The sequence below is a fragment of the Zootoca vivipara genome, chromosome 13 (assembly GCF_965207765.1).
Source record: "Zootoca vivipara chromosome 13, rZooViv2.hap1.1, whole genome shotgun sequence".
In the NCBI taxonomy this organism is placed as follows: Eukaryota; Metazoa; Chordata; class Lepidosauria; order Squamata; family Lacertidae; genus Zootoca; species Zootoca vivipara.
The window spans coordinates 35,178,103-35,200,866 of NC_142596.1; the positions used below are offsets into that span (position 1 = coordinate 35,178,103).

At 46.2% G+C, this 22,764-nt stretch overlaps 2 protein-coding genes across 4 annotated transcripts; one reads left to right on the forward strand and one right to left on the reverse strand.

The window, feature by feature from the left end:
* The first annotated feature begins 866 nt into the window (after positions 1-866).
* On the forward strand, positions 867-7,460 carry ANTKMT (adenine nucleotide translocase lysine methyltransferase). Of its 2 annotated transcripts, none has more exons than XM_035132255.3 (6): positions 867-948; positions 3,899-4,062; positions 5,072-5,176; positions 5,670-5,810; positions 6,059-6,109; positions 6,791-7,460. In XM_035132255.3, exons 2-6 carry the CDS (start codon positions 3,901-3,903, stop codon positions 6,977-6,979), a joined length of 648 nt encoding a protein of 215 aa, XP_034988146.3. In that variant the 5' UTR covers positions 867-948; positions 3,899-3,900; the 3' UTR covers positions 6,980-7,460. The 2 variants fall into 2 exon arrangements, with proteins under 2 accessions (XP_034988146.3, XP_034988145.3); XM_035132254.3 differs by lacking the exon at positions 867-948 and adding an exon at positions 1,969-2,074 and having other exon boundaries at positions 6,791-7,112.
* Positions 7,452-22,764, reverse strand: CCDC78 (coiled-coil domain containing 78). Of its 2 annotated transcripts, none has more exons than XM_035131445.3 (15): positions 22,577-22,764; positions 21,780-21,911; positions 21,151-21,237; positions 19,908-20,087; positions 19,448-19,600; positions 19,037-19,087; positions 17,370-17,458; positions 17,196-17,274; positions 15,397-15,522; positions 14,583-14,800; positions 13,512-13,686; positions 12,732-12,775; positions 11,148-11,214; positions 9,969-10,069; positions 7,452-8,941 (listed from the first exon to the last, which is right to left on the reverse strand). In XM_035131445.3, the coding sequence occupies exons 1-15, from the start codon at positions 22,652-22,654 to the stop codon at positions 8,815-8,817; spliced, it is 1,707 nt and encodes a 568-aa protein (XP_034987336.2). In that variant the 5' UTR covers positions 22,655-22,764; the 3' UTR covers positions 7,452-8,814. The 2 variants fall into 2 exon arrangements, with proteins under 2 accessions (XP_034987336.2, XP_060138388.2); XM_060282405.2 differs by having other exon boundaries at positions 21,780-21,932.

Here is a 22,764-nt window from a genome sequence, read left to right on the forward strand (position 1 = left end):
CATGCTACTGCAAATAGATTAATAGGTACCCCTACTGTTGTAAGCCAAAAAATGGCTTATCTTCTGAGTTAGCCAATAAAACTCAGAGACAAGAGGAGTTAGGAGTCCATTTTGTTTATTGCAAAGCCAATAAGGTTACAGTCGAATCTATTTGGAATACTGCAACCCCGCCCAATTGGTCGGGCAGGAATTTATAACATTTCAGACAAAGGATTTTGATTTAACCAAACACATAAAGCATTACATCATTTTAATATTTAATATTCATCACCTCATTTCATATTGAAACAACATATTGGCTTGCAACACTACGGTAGCAAGGTAAACGGCATTCTGTCACAGTGCCCTGTTGCGCCAGAAGCGGTTTAGTCATGCTGGCCACATGACCTGGAAAGCTGTCTGTGGACCAGCACCGGCTCCCTTGACCTGAAAGCGAGATGAGCGCCACAACCCCACCATCCAGGTGTCCTTTACCTTTAGGGTTACTGAGAGTTGTTAAGGGAACCCTGTTCCCCGCAAAGAACTACAATTCCCACAGTTCCCTGTGAAGAGGGCTTGACTCTGGGAACTGTAGCATTGCGAAGAGGAGGGGGGCTAGGGACATAGCTGCCAAGTTATCCCTTATTTTAAGGGATTTTCCCTTATGCTGAATAGGCTTCCTCGCGAGAAAAGGGAAAACTTGGCAGCTATGGCTAGGGACCTCCTAACAGCTCTCAGCACCCTTAACAAACTACAGCTCCTAGAATTCTTGATTGGGGGGGGGAGCCATGACCGTTGAAAGGGGCCTCATAGTGTTTAAATGGATGGCGCGAGCGTGACAGCAACGGAGAGAGATCCCTGGCTCTTTCTCCCTAGCGGAACTTAATGTGCCTAGAGTGCCTGTTTCCACACGGAGCGTCCTAAGGAACGGACTGACGGAGACTTGGGCGAACCAGACTTCCGGGATAGGTAAAGTGGGCGTCTTCGTGCTATGCTCATGAGGGGCGGGTGACCCAGAGGAGGTGGTCTTCCGCCCCAAACGCGGGCTTGTTGGTGCCTAGAAAGAAACAAAAGAGCGAGATCGCAGCTGGAGAGCAATGCTTTCCTGTCCCTCCCGTAGAAACTTGCCCTGTCTCTTTATCCCAGTTGACTTATTTATTTAGCGAAATTTATATAAAGCTACTCCGTGGGGAGGGAGGGAGGTGCATTCTGTCCATTTTCAGAGGCACTGCTCTCTTTCTCCCTGCCTTTTATTCTTACACATCCCACCTCGCGTTCAAGGATCTCAGTGCAGCGAACATTATTTTTGCCCCCTGGCCACTTCATCCTCGGATTGGGTTAAACTGAGAAAGAGGTTGAGCGGCTCAAGGTCATCCGCGGGCTGCCGAGGAAGATGCAAACCTGGGTATCCCTAGTCCTAGTCTGGAACTCTATAACCACTGTGCTACACTGCCGCTGCCCGCCGGTCCGTCCGTCCCCCCGCGGTTTTGTAGTGTGGTAACAAATGAAAGTTGATTGTTGATTGATTGATTGATTGGATTGAATTGTAATAAAGAAGTGGGTGGAGGAGAGAAGATTTTTTTAAAAAAGGGACTTTGCAGCTGGAGCTTTAAGGTTGATGCAAAGGTTGACATTCTAATGTCAAAATTGCTAAATTTGGTAATGCTGAGAAACAGAAACAGGGTCAATGCCCTCTTCTCCCAAATAATGTTTTGAAGGCATCAGGATTCCCCAACTTATCATCTGTCTTTTGTCTCACACTGCTTTTCTGATTGATTTAAAGAGGCATTCAATAGTAACGTGGACTGGAAAGGTCTGCATTGTTATGTTTTTCAGTGGGGGGAAAGTCCATTTTTAGAAATGCAATTGTTCTGTAAATTAACGCATAACCTACAGTGCAGACCTATGCATTCCTGCTTGGCAGTAAGCCTCACTGAGTTCAATGGGACTTCCTCCCAGGAAAGTGTATATAATCTAGTGAGTGATTACAGAACAGATTCAGCAAATGAAATGGATACATTACTAATTAACCGTGCAATCTATACATATCTATTCAGAAGGAAGTTCCACGGAGTTCAATAGAACTTACTCCCAGGTAAATGTATATAAAATTGCAACTTTAATCTAAAATCAACATAATCAATTTGACTCATCCTAGAAAGCATGAATATTTCAGGCACTAATAATTTTTTATTGTTGTTTTCACTGCTTTTCTTAAAGTTTTAGTAATATCAGGGAAGAGTATGCTACTGAACTTACCACGTTTTGCAATATTTTACAAGTTTTTCAATAAAATAAATTTCCACATAATGCTTTGAATTTGTTTGAATTTCACATTTAAACAACATCATAATCTCACAAAACCAAGAAATTTCCTGGTTCCAAATTTTCCTGAAAGCATACATCACTGGTATTTGTTATTCAAACAGTTTCCCCTGGCCTTTTGGCATGGTGCCCCATAAAATATGTTATAATGCTGAACTAGTATATGCTTCTAGTATACATATGAAACACACTTAATGGTTTGTTGTAGTTTTGCCTCAGGCTTAGTGAGCCGAGTGCTATGAGTAAAGATCAGAATGGAGAATATTGGAGGCAGGACCTTCCTTGGTGGTGATGAACCCACAATGGTAGAACTCTGCCAAACTTCCTCCTGCATTTAAATGGGCTCTAAAGACCATTTTTATTAGTCAAGGCTTTTAATGAGTGACATTCTACTGGCTTATATGTTATGTTGATGTGTGTGTTTACATGTTTTCTTCTGTTTTGAATTGTGAATTAAAAAAAAAACCAAAATTTAATCATGTAAGCTATCGTGGGTTGTGGGTTGTTTGTTTTTTTAAAAAAGATTGATGTAAATGAGAAAAAGGAGTGGAGTAACCCCCATGAAGTTACAGCATTCGTGATTTTTTAGCAAGAAAAGGCAAGTAAGAGAGGAGACATGATAAAGGTAAAGGGGCCCCTGACCATCAGGTCCAGTCGTGTCCGACTCTGGGATTGCGGCACTCATCTCGCTCTATAGGCCGAGGGAGCTGGCGTTTGTCTGCAGACAGCTTTGTCATGTGGCCAGCATGACAAAGCTGCTTCTGGCAAACCAGAGCAGCGCACGAAAACGCCTTTTACCTTCCCGCCAGAGCGGTCCCTATTTATCTACTTGCACTTTGACGTGCTTTAGAACTGCTAGGTTGGCAGGAGCTGGGACCGAGCAACGGGAGCTCACCCCATCACAGGGATTCGAACCGCCGACCTTCTGATCAGCAAGCCCTAGACTCTGTGGTTTAACCCACAGCGCCACCGTGATTTTTTAGCAAGAAAAGGCAAGTAAGAGAGGAGACATGATAGAGGTGTGTAAAACTATGCACAGTGTGAAGCAGGCATCCCCAAACTTTGGCCCTCCAGATGATTTGGACTACAATTCCCATCATCCCTGACCTGTTCTGGTCCTGTTCACCCCTGACTGGTCCTGTTAGCTAGGGATCATGGGAGTTGTAGGCCAAAACATCTGGAGGGCCGCAGTTTGGGGATGCCTGGTGTGAAGAAAGGATATGGAGAAATGTTTTCCCCCCTTATACTACTAGAATTTAAGGGCATCCAACAAAGCTTCTTTATACAGCACATGGTTAAAGTGTAGGGTTTGTTGCCACCAGAAGTAGTGAGGACCACTAATTTGGATTGCTTTGAAAGATGATTAGATGAATTCATGGAAGATATGGCAATCAATGGCTTCTGGCCATGAGGGCTATGTTCTCTCTCCATATGCCTGGATTATGTCTTGAATCACAAGTGGAGGGAGGGCTGTTGCACTCAGTTCCTGTGTCCTGGTTCCCCAGACACATCTGGTTAGCTATTGTGAGAACAGGATGCTGGGTTGGATGGCCTTCGGCCTGATCCAGGTGGTTCTTATGTTCCCCTCTTGCAGACATGGAGCCCGAGGATGCTGAAGAATTGGCAGCTGAGTTGCATGGAAAGCCTGTGGATGTCTGGGACCTCTTGCAAATTGCAGCAGGCACTGGCTTGACTGCCTATGTTGTGTGGGCAGGAATTCTCATGCCAGGATTCCGCAAAGTGCCTTTAAAATTACAGGTACATAGCAGACGGTTTGCTGTGACATTTGAGGGGAAAGCAGCACCGTTAACTGGCACATGATTATTGTGTTGGGAGGGAACTTCTGTAGGCAGGACTCTCCCTTATGAGACAAACAGGGGTATTTGGAAATTTTAAAAAAGCACAAACACACTGAAGATGACTCGTGGATTTGATTCTGGTGGCCAGATATCTGAAATGCTTAATCACAGTCTGTATCAGGTTGCCTTCCAGATGCTATACCCTGATGTGATGCTCTTCAGTTGCCATCAGCCCCAACCACCACGGCTGATGGGAGTTGTAGTCCACCAACATCTGGAGAGTATCATGCTGGCTTCCTTATTTTAAGGCAGCAGTGGGGAACCTGTGGCCCTCCAGATGATGTTGGACTCCCAACAACCACTGCCAGTATTAGCAGTGGTCACAGATGACAATTGTAATCCAACGACAGCTGAAGGGACACAAGTTCCCCAACCCTTTGTTGCCAACCAGAGAAGGGTCAAAAGATTCTCCCCCAAAAATATAATTGGATGCCCTTTTGCCTATCTGTTTGAGTAGGCAGATAATTGATTTGGCTCAACACAAGACGGTCACATCAAGTCAGCTGCTCCCTCTTCCAAGTCTGGTTCACCCATGAGCACCCCACCCACCCACCCCGGCGGCACTAGCAAGGCTGTGCTGCCATCAGCCCCAGCATCATATGAGGCTGGTGAGAGTTGTAGTCTAACACATCCAGACAATAACAGATCCACAAAGACCAGGGCATTTTTTCAGCCGGAATTAATCGGAACTCAGTTCTGACACCTCTCAGGTGGGCACCATTATTGTCATTATAAGAGAACAAGGGAGGTGTTTGTTGTGAGTTCCAGCACCACTTTTTCTAGAAAAATAGCACTGACAAAGACTGTTTTAGAGTCTTTCAGGTCCCATGTATATTCCCTACCCCGGAACTCTGTGGCCCTTTCCAACTCAGAGCTTGGCCCTCTCTCTCTCTCTCCTCCTCATCCAGGTGCCGTATGTCCCAGCAAATGCCAATCAAGTGGAGAATGTGATGTCGCTGCTGAAAGGGCGCTCTGGGAAGATGGTGGATTTAGGGTCAGGCGATGGCAGAATTGTAAGAGCAGCGAGCTTGTTTCTTGATGGTGGCATATTCCATGAAGCTGGGTGGCCCACTTGAAAGAACTACATTATATAATAATTTGGACCCAAAGGGAAGAGTAGACCAGGACTAGGGAACCTTTAGCCCTCCAGGTATTAGTGATTTAAGTAAACTTCACAGATGGTGTTAGCTTCTGAGGAAATGCTTGATCAGGGCTAGATTCCAAAAAAAAGAGAGATAATGTTAGAATCTATTTACAAATGCATCACTAGATATATCTGGGCTAGATCAGGTGTGAGGAACCTTTGGCCCACCAGGTGTTACTGAACTACAACCCCCACCAGCCTTAGCAAGCATGACCAATGGCAAGGGATGCTGGGAGTAGTAATTTGAAGGTTCCCTACACTTGGGCCAGATGGATAAATAGCCTGACCTGGGGCAAGGCAGCTCTCCTGTGTTTCTAAGTTTATTGTGGTCAATAAAATAAGTGCCTTGGCTGTGTTTCCAGGTGCTAGAGGCTTACAAGCAAGGCTTCAGACCCGCTGTTGGCTATGAGCTCAATCCATGGCTCTTACGACTTTCAAGCTATCGTGCCTGGAAGGCTGGCTACTATGGAAAAGTTTCTTATTGCCGGGACGATCTTTGGAAGGTGAGACAAGAGGCTCCATGAAATGGCGCAGATAATCTGGGGGTAGTGAGAGGACACACGACACATTGGCTGCCGGTGTTTGTCAGCCTCCTCATGAGCCAGGCTGCAAAGTCCGGCTGTCAGGTAGTTTTTAGGCCAGGATAGGAATATTTTTTAATTCTAGGTGCTGAGGCTGGGTGCTAGGGATTGAAGGTGGGCTTCAGACATTGGATCAGGTTAACCAATCGTCTTGGTTCTCTCTCTTAAAGGTCGATCTGTCAGACTGTAAGAACGTCACTGTGTTCTTGGCACCTAGCGTGGTAAGCATATTTATTTACTATTCCTATGCCTATATAAAGCCCATAGCAGCTTGGGACCAGATTACTTGCAGAATCATATTACACCATATATGCCAACTCGACATTGACCTGTTACAAGGAACTTTGGAACTCCCTGCATGTTGACATCAGGCAGGTGCCTTCATTGTACCCTTTTCGGCATTTTTGTTTAGGCAAGCTTATCCAGCCATGCAGAATGTTGACATGTGTTTTAATCTCTTTTTAAAGTTCTGTTGATTTTAATTCCCCTTTGAATGTTTTTAAACACCTGTTTAAAACTATATTTTCTTGATAATTGTATTTTTATTTTTTAAAAAAAACCAGTTAGAGGTTTCCGTACAGTGGTATATATATGTAAGTGCAGTGGTATATATATGTTGTTTAATAAAATAGAGTTGCTTTTTAACGAAGCAGTGTAAAAATGCTAAGTGTGTTGCATAAAAACAGCAAAAACAAAACAATAAAATTCAGAGACCTGCAAATCTCAAAGGATGCTTGCGTTTTGGTTCATATATTGTTTTGGGAAGTGCTGGAGTGTTGACTCCTTTCTGAGCTCTGGCAATCTGAGAAGAGAACCAGTGGCTGATATTTATTCCAGACTTTAAAAAAAAAAAAGGAACTAACACCCTGAATAACCCAGACATTTTCCTTCCCATTTCTCAGTTGCAGCTTCTGGAAAGGAAGCTGCTTGTGGAACTTCCGGATGAGGCCCGTGTGGTGGCTGGGCGCTTCCCCCTCCCCAACTGGACACCCACCAGCATGGCTGGGGAAGGTTTGAACAGAGCCTGGGCCTACGATATCAAGACTGTACGGCAATCCGAGCAGGACAGACCAGAGGGAAGCACGGTATAAGAACATGTCCTCTAGGAAACAAGCAGACACCTTTGCAAGATGGACAAGGGCTGTTTCCGGTGGCTCAGAGAGTGAAATGTGCTTCTTTCCAATTGTTGGCCTTGACAGCCCTTTATAAGCTCTGGGGTATGTGTGGGTGGGTGGGTGGGTGAGGGAGGGAAGCAGGCGGAAACAATGAGATGATTTGTCAAGGGAAATCACATGGCTTCCGTAACTCCTCCTCCGAATCCTGCTAATTCTGGAAACTCATTAGAACCTTTGCCGCACGATGGGACAGGTTTATCTCTTCATTGTGGAGTAGTGTGTGTATATATATTTATTTTCTTATAATGAACTTTCACAGCACTTATATTTTTTCTCATCTCTGTGTGTGGTCCAGTGGGCTGCTAAGATCTTATTGGGGTAGCAAACCCATGCCATGCCTCAGCTTGGAGCTTTGGTTGTGAAATAAAGAGAACTGTGATTCTCGGAATGCTGAGGATTAATGTACCAGATAGTGATTTATTTTACTAACATGGTACAACTTCAGATTTCTACACATGGTGGCATGGTTTGCTGTTGTTGTTTAGTCGTTTAGTCGTGTCCGACTCTTCGTAACCCCATGGATCATAGCACGCCAGGCACTCCTGTCTTCCACAGCCTCCCGCAGTTTGGTCAAATTCATGTTCGTAGCTTCAAGAACACTGTCCAACCATCTCGTCCTCTGTCATCCCCTTCTCCTAGTGCCCTCCATCTTTCCCAACATCAGGGTCTTTTCCAGGGAGTCTTCTCTTCTCATGAGGTGGCCAAAGTATTGGAGCCTCAGCTTCACAATCTGTCCTTCCGGTGAGCACTCAGGGCTGATTTCCTTCAGAATTCATGGGACTCTCAAGAGTCTCCTCCAGCACTATAATTCAAAAGCATCAATTCTTCGGCGATCAGCCTTCTTTATGGTCCAGCTCTCACTTCCATACATCATGTATGTTTGTATGGTTTGCAAACTACTCTAAATCATGGTTTGGTGTTACACGGTAATTCCCATATAACCGGGGTGGGGGGGTGGGGGACTTCAGCTGAGTTTAGTTTCGCTTTCAAAGGCCGTCATTTGAACCAGGGTTCGTGGTTTTATTCCAGGCACCCCCAAACTGCGGCCCTCCAGATGTTTTGGCCTACAACTCCCATGATCCCTAGCTAACAGGATCAGTGGTCGGGGGAAGATGGGAATTGTAGTCCAAAACATCTGGAGGGCTGAAGTTTGGGGATGCCTGTTTTATTCCAACCAAGGTTACTAAACAAGTTACTAAACAAACCAACTTTTCAAGTTCGGCCGTGAAGCTGGCTTGTTTCATTAACCATTTCACTGGAACATGATAATAAGCATCTGAATGTCAGGCGGAAAATTGGTTAGAGTAAGACAGAAGGGAGAGAGAATGCAATGGAAATACTGAAAGAAGCAGCAAATGCAATTGGAATGTAAGAGCTCACAAGATGTTGTGAAATGAGTGTCTCAGACTAGGGTTCAAATCCTTGCTCCACCACGGTTATTGGTGGATGACAGGCATGGTTTCTCATTCTAGCCTACCTCCCGGGGTTGTTATGAAGATAATTTGGGGGTAGCATATGGGTGGAATAACAGCTCCGAGCCTCTTAGACAAAGGGCAAGATTTTTAAAAAATGAAAGACAAAAATGGTTGCTGAAAGGGCTTCACTGAGCCACTTGCTTCCTGGAGTCTATTCTGGGGGACAGATGTACTGTATACCCAACCATTGCAGTCCACCTGCTGTTCAGGCCAATGTGCCAGTCCTCCTTGAGGATGCTACAAAGCCTTTTCTTCCCATAGCTTGGGTGTCAGTGACTACATTTCATTACTGAAATTCCTCTTGGGTTTTGAAGTTGCCAGAGGGTTAGAAGCTCCTGCAATTAGTTCTTCGTGGCTGTCTATTCCCAGAAGTTTCCTCAGCCTCAGGATCTCCTGCTTGTACCTGCAGCACAACAGCACAGTGAAAATGGCGTTAACCCAGTTCTGCTGTGGTTGCAAACCTTCCCTGCAAGGGGCTGATCAAATCCAGTGGGGAGAGAATGTAATGCAGACCTTTAAATTCAGGTACCTAAGGTGGATGGAACTGCCTGAGTAATGAGCTTCCATGTGGCTTCCTTTGGTGGCGAGGGACTGTGAGAGCAGTGTAGGCTTGGTAGTTTATGTGGGGGAGACAGTAGGAGGACATTGGCTGACCAAGGCTACCTGGTTTTCATGACCAGAAGGTTTCCTGGGCTATGTCATTTATATCCCAACTTAATTGCCTCTAGTTTCCTCCTCCAGCCCAAGCTGTATAAGGCAATGGGGGAGATGGTACTGCTGTTTTTCAGCCCAGTGGGGTCAGGTGATTGGAGGAACCAATAAGGGCCTGGCTAGCCACTGTGGGTTAAACCACTGAGCCTAGGGCTTGCCAATCAGAAGATTGGTGGTTCGAATCCCCACGACAGGGTGAGCTCCCGTTGCTTGGTCCCTGCTCTTGCCAACCTAGCAGTTCGAAAGCATGTCAAAGTGCAAGTAGATAAATAGGTACCACTACAGCGGAAAGGTAAACGGCGTTTCTGTGTGCTGCTCTGGTTCGCCAGAAGCGGCTTTGTCATGCTGGCCACATGACCCGGAACTCTACGCCTGCTCCCTCGGCCAGTAAAGCGAGATGAGCGCCACAACCCCAGAGTCGTCTGCGATCGAACCTAATGGTCAGGGGTCCCTTTACTAGCCCTATATTACCGTTTCACCAGGCTGGACTCCTCAGTTCAGGAAACTTGGCACTGAGTGGAGCTGCTGAAGAAACTCAACACCCAGAACAAGGATGGGGAAGTTGTGACTGGGAAGGCAGCCCTGGGGCTGTAAAAGATTTGCCCATTCCTGCTCTATACAAATGTTGAAGTGGTAGGATTATTAGACATGAGCTGACGGGAGAGCCCCATGAAAGATTTTGACAGTTAAAGCCTCACCCAGGTGAAAAGACCTCTCACCTTACAAGGTGTTTATCCACATACTCCTGCAGTTCGGCTACCTGCTCTTCTGCCACCATCGCCCGTGTCAGCAGCTGACTCCTTTCCTTTTCGAGATCCTCCTGAGGTTGGGAGAAGGCAACCATAGAGGCAGGAAGAACAAAAAAAGGATGGGTAGACTGGCAGATTTTCATTTTATTTGTATAGGCCACTTTTCCACCCATATGTTTTTAAGGCAGCCCACAGAGTTTAAAACAATGAAACGGCACTCCCTGCTTGATATATGAGAGAATCCCATCTGCATTGGCATTCTGCTGGCTTTTGAAGATTCACCTTTTTACACAGGCACTCCCTTGATATCACTGCCTCTTGTTTTTAATCACTTTGCTGCTTTAATGGGATTGTTCAATTGCCTGCTCTGATTATGGATGTTTCTCTTAAAGGGGGTTGTTTTACTGTGTGTTTTAATTATGGATTCCTATAGTTTAATGCTTCCATGGTTGGTTTTTATACTTTTGAACTGCTCAGATGCCTGGTATGGCATTAAGCAGTATAAAAATTAATAAATGATAATGAAGTATCAAGGACGGTACCAAAACCACTCTGTCCTATAAAACAGAGGTAGCCAGTGTGGTGCCCCCCAGATGCAAAGTAGATGTTCTGCTGCTCAGCTGTGCTTTGTGGCCTTGTGCTTTTGGCAGATGAAGAGAAGAGCACCCCATTTCACACAAAGACCCAGACTGCCATGATTCAGGAACCATTGCCTGGCCTTTACACCAACATATCCGTGTGGTTTCAAGGGGGAGTTTTTATTTGAAAATATGTGCTGTCCATAATGGATGGGGGTAGTTCAAGTTACTTGAAAGGGGGAAGAAAGAGCAGGTGTGGATTGAAATCCATACTTAATCCTTACTGCACGCATAACTTAAATTGAGTTTTAAGTCCTGCAGGCTCCCCACAAGCATCTGGTTGGCCACTGTGAGAATAGGCAACCCAGTCAGATGGCTGGGGTACAAATAAAATTATTATTGTTATTGTTATATGCTGGACTAGATGGGTCATTGAACTGATCCAGCAGAATATGAATATGGAATATGATTTCTCTCTCTCTCTCTCTCTCTCTCTCTCTCTCTCTCTCTCACACACACACACACACACACACACACACGCTGGACTTACTGTGTTACCAGAGTGTTTTACCTGTGTGGTTTGAGTGAACTCTCGTAGTTGTTTCCGGAGCTCAGCCCAGCCCGCCTCATCCAGCATGCTGAAAAGAAAAAGGAGCAAAAGGGAACTGGAAAGAGCCCTGTCAACAAGCCACCCATTTCTGCATGTGACTGCTCAGCCTCCATATGTTTTTGGCTTACAACGCCCATTATCCACAGCCAGCACGTCCAAACTGGGCTGGGAATGATGGGAATTGTAGTCCAAAATATCTGGAGGGGACACCAGTATGGTATGAAATTAAGAATGTTTCCTGGAGGGCACAAGTAATTCACGAGCTGGTATCATTCCTTAAAAAGACAAATGAGAACTAGATGACTGGATATCGGCACGAGATGACCTAATGTCCATCTGGAGGGCACCAGGTTGGCAAAGGCTGCTCTATCTCTTGCCCAGACCCTCAGGAGTAGCTAACATGGTGCCCTACAGATGTTGCTGCACTCCAGCTCCCGTCCGCCCTAGCCAGTGTGGCTCACGGTCACAGGGTGGATAGGAGCTGGGAGTCCAACGATATCTGGATGGCACTGTGTTGTTGGCTGCCCCTAGTAGAAATATATTCCCCCAAAGATGGTCAGATGAGCAAATACAAAGTCATGTTGGCAGCCCCACATATTGCACGAGGCAAAGCATTCTCTAAAACAATGGGCTCTGGCTGGTGAGAAAGGGAGGGACAGAAACCCTGGAATGCAACTCTTCCATTTATGTATTTGCAAATTCCATTACTATGCTTCTGGGTAAATCCACTTATTTCACTGGGGTGGCTTAAATCGTGAGGATAGGTGATCTAATTGCGAGGAAGTATGCAGGCAAGCCGTGGGAAAGTTCTTCGTAGCCTGTCCGGGGACTGCATAAGCAAAATATAGGTCACATTTGATGTTCAGGGAGTTCTGACTGTATAGAAAGGATGGTATGAACCGAGGAATGCATTGTGCGCCGGTTAACCTAGAAATTTGTTTAGGGCTGCAATATCTCCCTCTAGAGGTCGCGTTAGCTGCTGTAAACTCAGGAGAAAGGAAAGCAATTTCTCCTGCATTTCAGCATACCAAAGTCCATTACAGTGGTACCTCGGTTTATGAACACAATTGGTTCCGGAAGTCTGTTCATAAACTGAAGCGTTCATAAACTGAAGCGAACTTTCCCATTGAAAGTAATGGAAAGTGGATTAATCCGTTCCAGACGGGTCCGCGGAGTACTCAACCTGAAGCGTACTTAACCCGAAGCATGGGTGTAATTGGTTCCGGAAGTCTGTTCATAAACTGAAGCGTTCATAAACTGAAGCAAACTTTCCCATTGAAAGTAATGGAAAGTGAATTAATCCGTTTCAGATAGGTCCGCGGCGTTTGTAAACCGAAAATTCGTAAACTGAGGTGTTCATAAACCGAGGTTCCACTGTACATTATGTGGATGTGGTGTTTTGTGCTACTATGTTATGTTTCATGATGTGGGTGTGTGGTTGTGGTATTATGCTATGTCAATGTGGTGTTACATTGATGGAATCCAAGAACATTTGGAGGATTGCATATTCCCCAGCCCCTATGTACAGTAAGAAACAGTACTTACTGCGGAGGTGATGTCCCTGAGCCAGCATTTTGACTTAACTTTACCTGTAAGGGAAAGCAGGGGGGAAGATGGATGGATTTGATTAAAACTTCCATTTCGGAGGCGTGGAGTCTTTCTCAGCCTGAGGGCCACATTCTCTTCTGCACAACCTTCCTGGGGCCACAGGCCACTGAGCGGCAGAACCATGAATATCAATGTTACCTTTGTACAGAAGCCTAGTTTCTAAACAAACTCACTCACCCTTCTCCATACATAGAAACAAGTGGCTTTATCAGAATTCAGGGACAGACAGTGGAGAAAAAAGTCAATGAAGGTGTAGTACTGCAGGGCTGGTGAGTGAATGTGGACTGGGGAAAGAGGGCGTGGCCAGGGCCCAAGGGCCAAACAGAGAAGCTCCTCCATTAGAAGGGCCCAGCGTCCAGGGAACATAGCTGCCAAGTACCCCGTTTTCCCCGGGAAACCCCCATTTTTTCTTACCTTTTCCCGGCGGCCCCCCGTATTGGTTCCTCTCCCGTTATTCTCCATTATATTCTCCCGCTGGCGGCCATTCCCCCCCCCCCCTGATTTGCCCATCTATGGGCACCGAAAATGGCCAGCGCTGGCTTCGAAAGTCGCGTCTACATATGTCTGGAAGTTGGCGGCCATTTTTGGTGCCCATAGATGGGCAGAGCGACACTGGAAGAGTCTACGCAACTTCCGGTGTCACGCGGCTGCCGGTCCCGGATTCTGCAGTCCGGGACTTGGCAGGTATGCCAGGGAACAAAGTCCACCCCTGTTCACCTTCATCTGCAGTTCGTGCAGTTGGCCCTCCAAGCTGGCTTTATCCTCCCGCAGCCGGTTCAGCTCCTGAGAGGTGCTCGTCAGCAGCTCGGCATCCGTGATGGTGAAATGGTGTTCTGGTGGGCCAGGATCCAGATCGTGGCTGCCCAGTGACCGAATCTGTTCACGCTGCATCCTGCAAGCACAGGGGTTACAAATCAGCCCTTACGAGAAAAATGTGGATTCGCTAACCACATATTCACAGTGATACGTAACACATGTGCACATGCACACACCACCTTAAAAGTCCTCAACAAGTTTTATTGTAAATTTGCATAAGCCAGAGAGCCCTCTTCATCAGGCGCATCAAAGACAGCTTCCATGTGTGTTGAGATGAACTGATGAATTGGCTGTTAGGGAGGCACAAAAACCGAAAAGGATGGAGCCACAGCTTCAGCCACTGTAGGATTTAACTGCCAGCACTATGGGGATTGCCTCAGTTCCAGACACTGTAATGTTGATTATAGAATGGAAGTTGAAATGTGCATGAGAAGGTTGGGATGTGAAGGTTGTATTTGCAAGAGAACATGAGAGAAGGATGGAACAACACATTCGCAGGAGATATTGCTACAGTATAAGGAAGCAGGAGGGAGGAGAAGAGTTTTGATGTCTCACGATGAAACCCAGTAGACTTTAGTAGAAGGAAATATTGCCAAAAATAGACAGAACTGTCCCTTTGCTTCCCTTTGGTGGTAACTATAAACGCATGTGCTGTTCTCATATTTGGTGTGCCACCCCTCAACTACTTGCTGGTTGAGGTGGTGTCACACTGGCCTTTCAGTGCCTAAATAAACATCCTGTTTTACTGACAATTGATGTCTGGATTCTACTGGTCATTGCAGTCAGCCCCAGGGTAGTGGATCCCAATATTTCCCCAACAGTAGGGGCTAACTTTCTGCACTAGGGGATTGCCTCTTACCATGGTTAGGATTTAACCACCACCACTAGGGGAATTGCCTCTGCTATGGCCACTGAAGGAATAACTGCCGGCGCTAGAAGGATTGCTGCCTTGCAATGTGGCTTCTCCCCTACCTGTATGCAATGAGCAGGCCCTCGTGCCTCTTGACCAAGTTCTGGAGGCGCTTCTTGTAGCCGCGAGTGGCTTTGGCCAGCTGTTCCTCCCTAGACTTGTACGAAGCCCGGATGTCCTGCAGCATGCCATCCACAAAGCGCTTCATGTGAGCCGGTTTGAAGGCGGTTTTGCTGGTCCCTTTTGCTGCAGCGGCAACTGACTTGCTGTCCATGTGCTCCTTGAAACACAGAGACGGTCTCATGTTAGCTCAGTGCAGGAGTGGGGAATCTTTTTTCAGACCAAACGCCACAGTCCCTTCTGGACAACCTTCCAGATGACACATGAGCCTGGTGGGCGGGACCAGAGGGAGAAGTGGGTGGAGCAACACATGCAAATTCAGGGTTCATGGACACATTCCAGCCAGGCAAAAGCACCCAAAGAAGGTGCATAGCAGAGCTGGTAAGGGCTGTGGTTTTGGAGGCAGATAGAGAAACCATGGGCTCCTCCAGTCCTGAGGGTTCCCCATTCATTTATTTTGAAACTGGGAATGGGAGCACACAAAGTGCTGTGAGGAATCCAGTCTCCAGTGACCCTAAATAATCCAGGCACAGGAAAGGTTTCCCATTGTCTCTTCCTGATTCACTGGTCCGGGCTTGCCCTCTTCCGAGCTCCATAATTCTGCCACTATCCTGGTTGGGATTGGAAGTCAGATGGTGTGGCCATCAAAGCCCAGTACCGTCTGCTTGGACCACCACCAGCTGCTCTGGGATTTGGTGGAGAAGATCCAGGCTCCGGCACATCTGCCACCCACCCACCTCAAAGGAAACTGCTCACCGCCAGGTCTGTGATGTACTGAAGGAGCCGCGACCTGTACTCCTCGTTCAGCTCCTTCAGCTGCAGCTGAAGCCGGGAATTCTCTGCCTCCACTTCTTGGAGCTGGCTTTGGGATGAGAGTAATACCTGCGAGCAAAACGGCACACAAATCTTGTTGAAGTATGAGAGGCCATCATCTGTATTGGCATTCTGCCGGCTTTGGAGGTTGCACCTGTTTACACAGGCATTCTCTTGACCTGAGCCTCCTGTTTCAACTGCTGTGTTGTTGTTTGAATGGATTGTTTTATTATGTACTAGTAGACCAGCGCCTAGTGTTGTTCGGGAATAATATGAAACCAAAAAAAGTCAATTCGGTTTTGAGCGATTCTGTCCGCCATCTTGGCATCCAGTTGTATCCAAACCTAGATGAAAACCTGCTCCTTGCCCTCAGGAACCATCATACAAAATTTGCTTATGGTGTCCTAAAAGGTGTCCCAACGCACAGCAAATAAACAAATTCCCAAAATCTATAGTAGATTTCCATTAGGGATGCTTATGTTTTAATGGGGTTGTTTGATTGTATAGATAGTGCAATTATTATGGGTGTTTGCATTTTAACGTTCGTGTAAATTAGTTTTAATATTTTGCAACCTGCTTAGAAGCTTCCTTTGGCAATCAAGCGGCATATAAATTAATAAATAAGAACAGAACATGTGCATATTAGAAAACGGTACCTTGCAATGCCGAGGCATTTTCACAAGGCCTATTTAAAAACAAATAAATCAAAAACTGATGAGGAAATGTGGCAAACTGAACTTAAGGTTGGAGCAAAATGAGAAATTGAGAGAAGTCAAAAGTGACAGATTAATCCATCCCTTGAGGGAGGGGGATTTGTGAACGAGAAGGCAAGAGGACAAGGAAGGAGCAAGCATCTAAATTCGGCTCATCTCATTTCTCATTTGTTGCTCTGTTTCCTGAATTTGTTATTACACTGGTTTTAGATGTTTTCCATATGTGTACACTGTCCTGCACTGCATGTGGAAAAAGTTTCTGATGTCAAGGAACATTAAATCTGCCACCCACAATCTGATGCAAGCTACTTGCAGAACATCTGTCCAAAAGCATCACACCTGCAATCTGTAAATTAAGAGCCCATTCTGTAAACTAAAAGTCCGTTCCACACTTGTAAGGAATCGATCCTTCAGTGTGACAGCACCTTCCCTCTGGAACTCATTGGCATTTGGCAAGCAACTTCATTTTATTAACTGTGTGTTTGAGGATGTTGCATGAAACTGCTTTTAGGTTCCCAGGCTTCAATAGCCTATTGAGAATTTAAAGTTGTAGGAGTTCATATGGATGAGCAAATCTTTCAATTGTTGTTTCTCATTTTTTCGGTCTTCAGCTCTCCCCATTTCCACCTAAGTTTGTGATCTATTTTTTTAACCCTCATGAAAACCCATCAGGCTTTTAGTGCAAGTTTCTCCAAACATATACATGCAATTTTACTCAACTTGCACATTTTTGCAAAGCAGTGTTCCCCCATAGAATGCATTTTTATATGTTCTTTTCAACAATACGCTCACACTTTGCCCAAATATTTGCATTCTTCATACACATTACTTGGCTGGAGAATGGCATCGCAAAAATGTGGAGAAGTGCCTGTTTTGAAGGATGGCTGGGTTTTGGCTGGCATTTTGTTTCAGAAAGTGCAAATTAGGTCAATGTGCCTTTAAATGTGAATTGAACTTCTCCCCCATCCCTAGTGATACATAAATCCTGCTGACGGTGTAGTTCAGCTGTGACTTCCAACGTTTCCTTACCACTGACTGTTCCGCCAGCTTGTGCTGCGTGTTCCGGATCGCCTTCTTGGCCTCCTGCAGCTCCTTGCCCTGGGTCACCCTGCAGAGACAAGGACACCCTGCAGTACAAGTTTGCGTTGAATATAACCCTCTGATTCGCTGGGGGGGGGGGCTAGGCTGGGTGCCCGTACTTACATTCTCTCCTCTAACTTCTGCTGCTGTGAGTTGTACATTTCTTTCATCTTTTCAATCTGTGCAGTGATGTGATCCTGGTTTCCAAGAAGCTTGGAGGTGGGAGAAGAACAGAAGAAGCGGTTAGTAGGTTAGTTACATATTGAGAACATTAGAAGAGCGTGCCAGATCAGGCCAATGGCCCATTCACTTCAGCATCCTTTTCTCCTGGTGGCCAGCCAGATGCTTGCAGGAAACTCTCAAGCAGGACTTGTTTGTCCTATCCTCTTTTAAAGCCATCCAAGTCGGCGACCACCATTGCCTCCTGTGGGAGCAAGTTTCAGAGTTTAACCATGCTGTCAGAGGGTCGTCGTGGCTACTCTAGAGTAACTCCGCCAGAGTCCAGTTTGTCTTCAAAGACGTCTATTGTGCTACTTATTTACAGTCCAGAGACAGCTTAAAACATGACCTCTCATCCCGAATCAGAATCCGGCAATGGCGTACGTCTGTTCCTACGCCAGCAAAGTAGTCGGGGCACACCAAAACGCCGCCCCCTTGACCTGCGTTGCGGCACTCTCCTTACTTCTGGCGCCGGAAGGAGCGATGCCCTTTCAGCTTCCTTCCGTGAGCGGTCAGTGCCCTGGCTCTGCAACATCCCTGAGCATCTGCCTGCATCCCTCCGCCCCCGAGCTTTCCCATTGTTCCTCCCTCTGATTTCTCTCCTCCTCCAAGTCTCTCCCTCCCCCTCTGGCTGCTTCAGAACCACTGGTGCTCTCTGTACTTGACAAGGTGGACGTCAGGATGATGGGGGCTGGCTCCCTGTAGGGCGTCGTCCTTACACATGCACTTCATGAAGAAGGACTTTTTGAAAATCTGTTTCTGAATCTTTCAACATTCAGCTTCATTGGATGATGATGAATTGTAGTGTCATGAGAGGGGGAGAAAAAATTATCTTTATCCCACTCCAGGGGCAGAGGAAGGGGGTGTGGTGGGAGCGGCTCGCCCCAGGTGTCTTCGCTGAGGGGGGGGGTGACATTTGGCGCATCGTCCGCCTGTGACTCCCAAGCCTACCCCGACTCCGAGCCGTCAAAGGAAAGGGGGAGCTGTGCCGCTTTGCCAGCAGCATCCCTCCTTCCCCCTTCGTTTTGACAGCTGGGGGAGGCTTGGGAGTCGCAGCGGGCAGAGTGCCTAATGTCCGCCATTGGTGGCTCGCTCTGCCCCTGTGGGTGGCTCGCTCCGCCTCCGGCTGCAGGGCGCGCACACTGCTCCGTGCACCCGAGCGGCTATCCCATGCCTGGGAGGGCACCCTCCACAAAAGTCCCAAAGCGTGCCCGCCCTGGGCCACGCAGGCATATGCTCCACTGCTGTCCAAATCGAAAGTTCAGTTCTGCAGATTTCCACACCACAATAACAATCATTCATTCATTTTAAAAGTCCTCATGAGAATTCCAGAGCATTTTGGTGCAGATTTTTTGTCTAATGTACAGTGGTACCTTGGTTGTCGAACTTAATCCATTCTGGTTGTCGAACTTAATCCGACTACTGGAACCGTTCAAAAACCAAGGCACGGCTTCCAGCTGGCTGCAGGAGCAAACTGATGTGAATTTCTATCAGGCACCAAAATGCTTTGCTTGGCATCTTGTGCTCGCCCCTCTCTCCAGAGCACAGCACAATCACCATCGCACACTCACACTTCTCTCCAGTTTCCGCCGTTCATGTTCGGAAGCCACCACCTCTTCTGGCTATGGCAAGAAGACACAGAAGACAGCGTGCATTAGATTTCTGCATACGAAAGAGATAAGGGCATCAGAAGCAATGGCGGAGGAAGAGGAGTGCGGGGGGAGTGCACCGCCCCTGGCAGCGCAATCCCGCCCCCAGGACATGCGCTAGCCCCACCCCCGCCTGCTCTCCGCCCTCCAGTGCTGGAGCATGAAGCTCCACCACCGATCAGTGCATCAGGCCAAAACCCTGTCTAGTGCAGCACTCTGTTCTTGCAGCAACAAACAGCAAGGACAGCAGGATCACATGCAACTGCCCTGATACCATCATGAACACACCATAAAAAGGAATGGATGGTCCCTTAGATGGCCACAAATGCATACCTTCACTTTGCGGGCAGAGAGGCGGTGCACCAAGGCTCGCAGCCTTTCCAACTCCACAGAACCCTTGTTGGTTTGAGCTTGGGACTTGGGGCTGTTGCCTCGGGCATTGGCCAAGTTCAATAGCTCTCTGCTAAGCTCTTCATTCTTAGCGACCTACAAAGCAAAGCAGGTGAGTGTGTTATGGAGCTGCTGGTCATCCCTTGCGTTGGGAGCCAGCTATTTCGAGCTGGCCAGTTTTCAATTTCTAGGTGTTGGAAGTTTAAGGAGCTGTTTTGGGTGCATAAAACCCTTTACAGCCTATACAGCCATCACCACGTAGTGCCCTCCGGATGTTTTCGGACTACAACTCCCATCAGCTCCGCCCAGCATGGCCCAACCATGGATGATGGGAGTTGTAGTCCAAAACATCTAGATTGCACAAGGATGGAGAAGGTTTCCGTGGAAGATAAGCGGCCCATACTTCCTGTTCGTGCTCCTTGCCCAGTGCAAGATAATTGCTCTTCAGAACAAGATATTCATCTGCCAGCTCCTTGCGGTTGGTCTCTAGGGCACTCAAGCGCTCTTGTAAGGCATCACGCTCCCCAGTTGTCTTCTCATCATGTAGCTCCACTTCCAGAATACGGCTCTCGAGGGCCAGGATCTGGGAAAGCAAATTCCAGCGAGGGAAATGTATGCAACTGTCATAACATGGCTTGGGGAGAAGGGAGATTTGTAAAGATCATTGTCTTTGATGCTCAGCATAGCTGTTTTCTTTTTTTTTTTGCAAGTGGTTTTACATTTAGAAACCACTTAGAGGCCATTTTGGCAATTCAGCGGTGTATAAATTAAATGCAGATGATGATGGCAGCTTTTGTGTGGCTTTTATATTTAAAAATAAATAAATTCAAACAAATGCAGATTCATTTTATAATATTCACATACCCAGCCATATCTTGTTTCCATCCTACAGCTAGACATTTCTCTTTTGGGAAAGATACTCTGGCATACGAAATATATACAGTATACTCAAGGACCATTATTTCCCGTCCTGTTTTATGTAGCAATTGTCTATATCAATCAGTTGAGACTCCCTATCACTGGAGAACTCATGCTTTCTAGTGCAGAGCAAGATCTATATTACTTATGTTCTAAAAACTTGGGGGGGGGAATTTGAGGGGTCTTTATAATAAATGTGGGCTGGTCCTATGAACAGGATTGTCTAGGAAGCTGCCCACTGATCCATCATGCCCAGTATAGTCTACACTGACTGGCAGCATTCCTGGCTGCCCTACCTGCCCTGTCCCTCTTAGCTACCCCCAGTGGGCCATTCTGGGCCAGCCCTGCTCTTCAGAACGACCCTTCAAGCCAATCCTCAGTGGCTGACTCACCTCCTTTCCCTCTGATTGGCTCCAATCAGCACAAAGGGTGAGGAGGCTCATTTTCATAGGCTAAAAAGCTCCCCTGTCAATCTGATTGGATGGCTTTAGGAAGCTGCTGCAGAAATGGTAACAAGTCTTTAATCCCCTGTGGCCCTGCTGGACTACTATAGCTCTTTCCAGCTTCTGCATCTGGTTCTGCAAATCCTTGCCCCAGTTCTGCAAAGAATCTTGGGCACTGTCATGCGGTGAGATGATAAAGAAAATGATGGGTTGGGAGTCCATGAACTTTCACTCAACGTAGGCCCATGGAAATGAATAAACATGACAAAAAGTTATGTCAATTACCAGATTCTTCAGTTCAAAGTTTTCTGCTTCATGGCGCTCTCTCATTTTGTTGGTCTCAATCTGGAAATCAACAAAGTCCTTGGAAATCTGAGAGGACAGGAACATGAGAGCATTTGGAGATGCTTCACATGGAGTCAAACCAGCGTTCATGAGATCATGCACTTAATGGGAGGTGAGAAGGGGAAGGGCACTTTTAACAAACTCTGTTCCAAAAGGAATTATTGTGAAAATAAGAAATATTTCACCACATTGCAAAAGTCCACCCCTGTCTGCACTGCTTTTAGAGGTTTTTGGAATTGTTTTTAGAGTGTTTCTATCTGTTTTAGAATGTTGTTTTTGGTTTTGTTTTGTTTTTAACTAGGATTTTTGTTTGCTACCCTCCTTGGGGATGAAGAGCAGCATATAAATACAATAGATAAAATAAATAATAAAATTATGCTGGTTAGGGTCTGAGAGTCCCTGTTTCCTCACCATGATTTACAAAGAAATCCTGGCCTACCTCTCAGGCCTGCCGTAACCATGACCAAGACACTGTGTGTGGAGTATTTTGAACAACTGGATGTGAAGGGGAGAGCAGCAAAGTGTTATTAATTGTCTCTGCGCAGCAGGGACCTTGCCCTATGCCGTACCTTGAGTTTTTCCTCTTCACTATGAAGCAGTCTCGATGACAAGTCGGTTTTGGAGCCACTGACCTGCCCCATTTTCTCCTGCAGCTCCCCAATTTTGGCGTAGAGCCTCTCGTTCCTGTCTTGCAGCTGAACCTGCATGGAAGGAAGGAAAGCCTATTCGGCCCACGAAATTCAGACTAGGCATAGGCAAATTGGTCCAATTCAATTTATCTTATTTTCCCATATTTCAGATCTTAAATTTAATTTCCTTATCGGTTTGTTTGGGGGCGGGGAGTCCTCGTGAAAATTCATCTGCATTTTAGTACCAAATTTTCCTAGTAAATACATTTTTGTATGCCTTTTGCCTAATATACACATTTTTTTAAAAAAAACCATTTCCCCTAATATATTGCATTTTAATTACCATTATTATTATTTCTACTGTGTTTGTAAGTCACTTTGAGCAATGTTTATGAGTAAATGGAGAAATAATAATAATAATAATAAATGATATCAAATAATAATAATAATAATAATAATAATAAGAAGAAGAAGAAGAAGAAGAAGAAGAAGAAGAAGAAGAAGTTGTAGTCCAACAAAGACCAAAGAGGTTCAAAAGCCATCTCAGAGGTTGGATGGTCATGGATGCTTTTTAGCTGTGATTCATGCATTGCAGGGGGTTGAGCTGGATGACCCTTGGGGTCCCTTCCAATTCTTCATTTCTATGAGTCTATGATTCTAAGGCACCAAGAGGGAAAAGGTGGAGGCTACGGGAAGCAAGAAGGCAGCTGAAGACTCGTTTAAAACCAAACACTTACGTTTTCATTGCTGAGGCGCTGAACTTGCTCTCGGAAGGTGCTAAGACGGCTGCTCTCAGTCTCATTCCCCAAGTCCATGTGGTCCAAGGGTTGGTGATGGAGGGCTTGGCGCTTCAGCTGCAAGAGGAGAAAACCTGTATGAAAGCAAAAAAGAAGTGTACCTGAAAGATGATCTTGCCTGTGTAGGA

Bases quoted from the DNA above. Each gene is read 5' to 3' on its own strand.
- ANTKMT (XM_035132255.3), top strand. From the start codon at position 3,901: ATGGAGCCCGAGGATGCTGAAGAATTGGCAGCTGAGTTGCATGGAAAG. The intron at 4,063-5,071 runs GTACATAGCAGA...CTCCTCATCCAG, and splicing joins AAGTGCCTTTAAAATTACAG to GTGCCGTATGTCCCAGCAAA. The intron at 6,110-6,790 runs GTAAGCATATTT...CCCATTTCTCAG, and splicing joins TGTTCTTGGCACCTAGCGTG to TTGCAGCTTCTGGAAAGGAA.
- CCDC78 (XM_060282405.2), bottom strand. From the start codon at position 22,654: ATGGACTTGGGGAATGAGACTGAGAGCAGCCGTCTTAGCACCTTCCGA. The intron at 20,088-21,150 runs GTAATTGACATA...TTGCTTTCCCAG, and splicing joins ACTTTGAACTGAAGAATCTG to ATCCTGGCCCTCGAGAGCCG. The intron at 15,523-17,195 runs GTAAGGAAACGT...TTTTGCTCGCAG, and splicing joins AGCTGGCGGAACAGTCAGTG to GTATTACTCTCATCCCAAAG.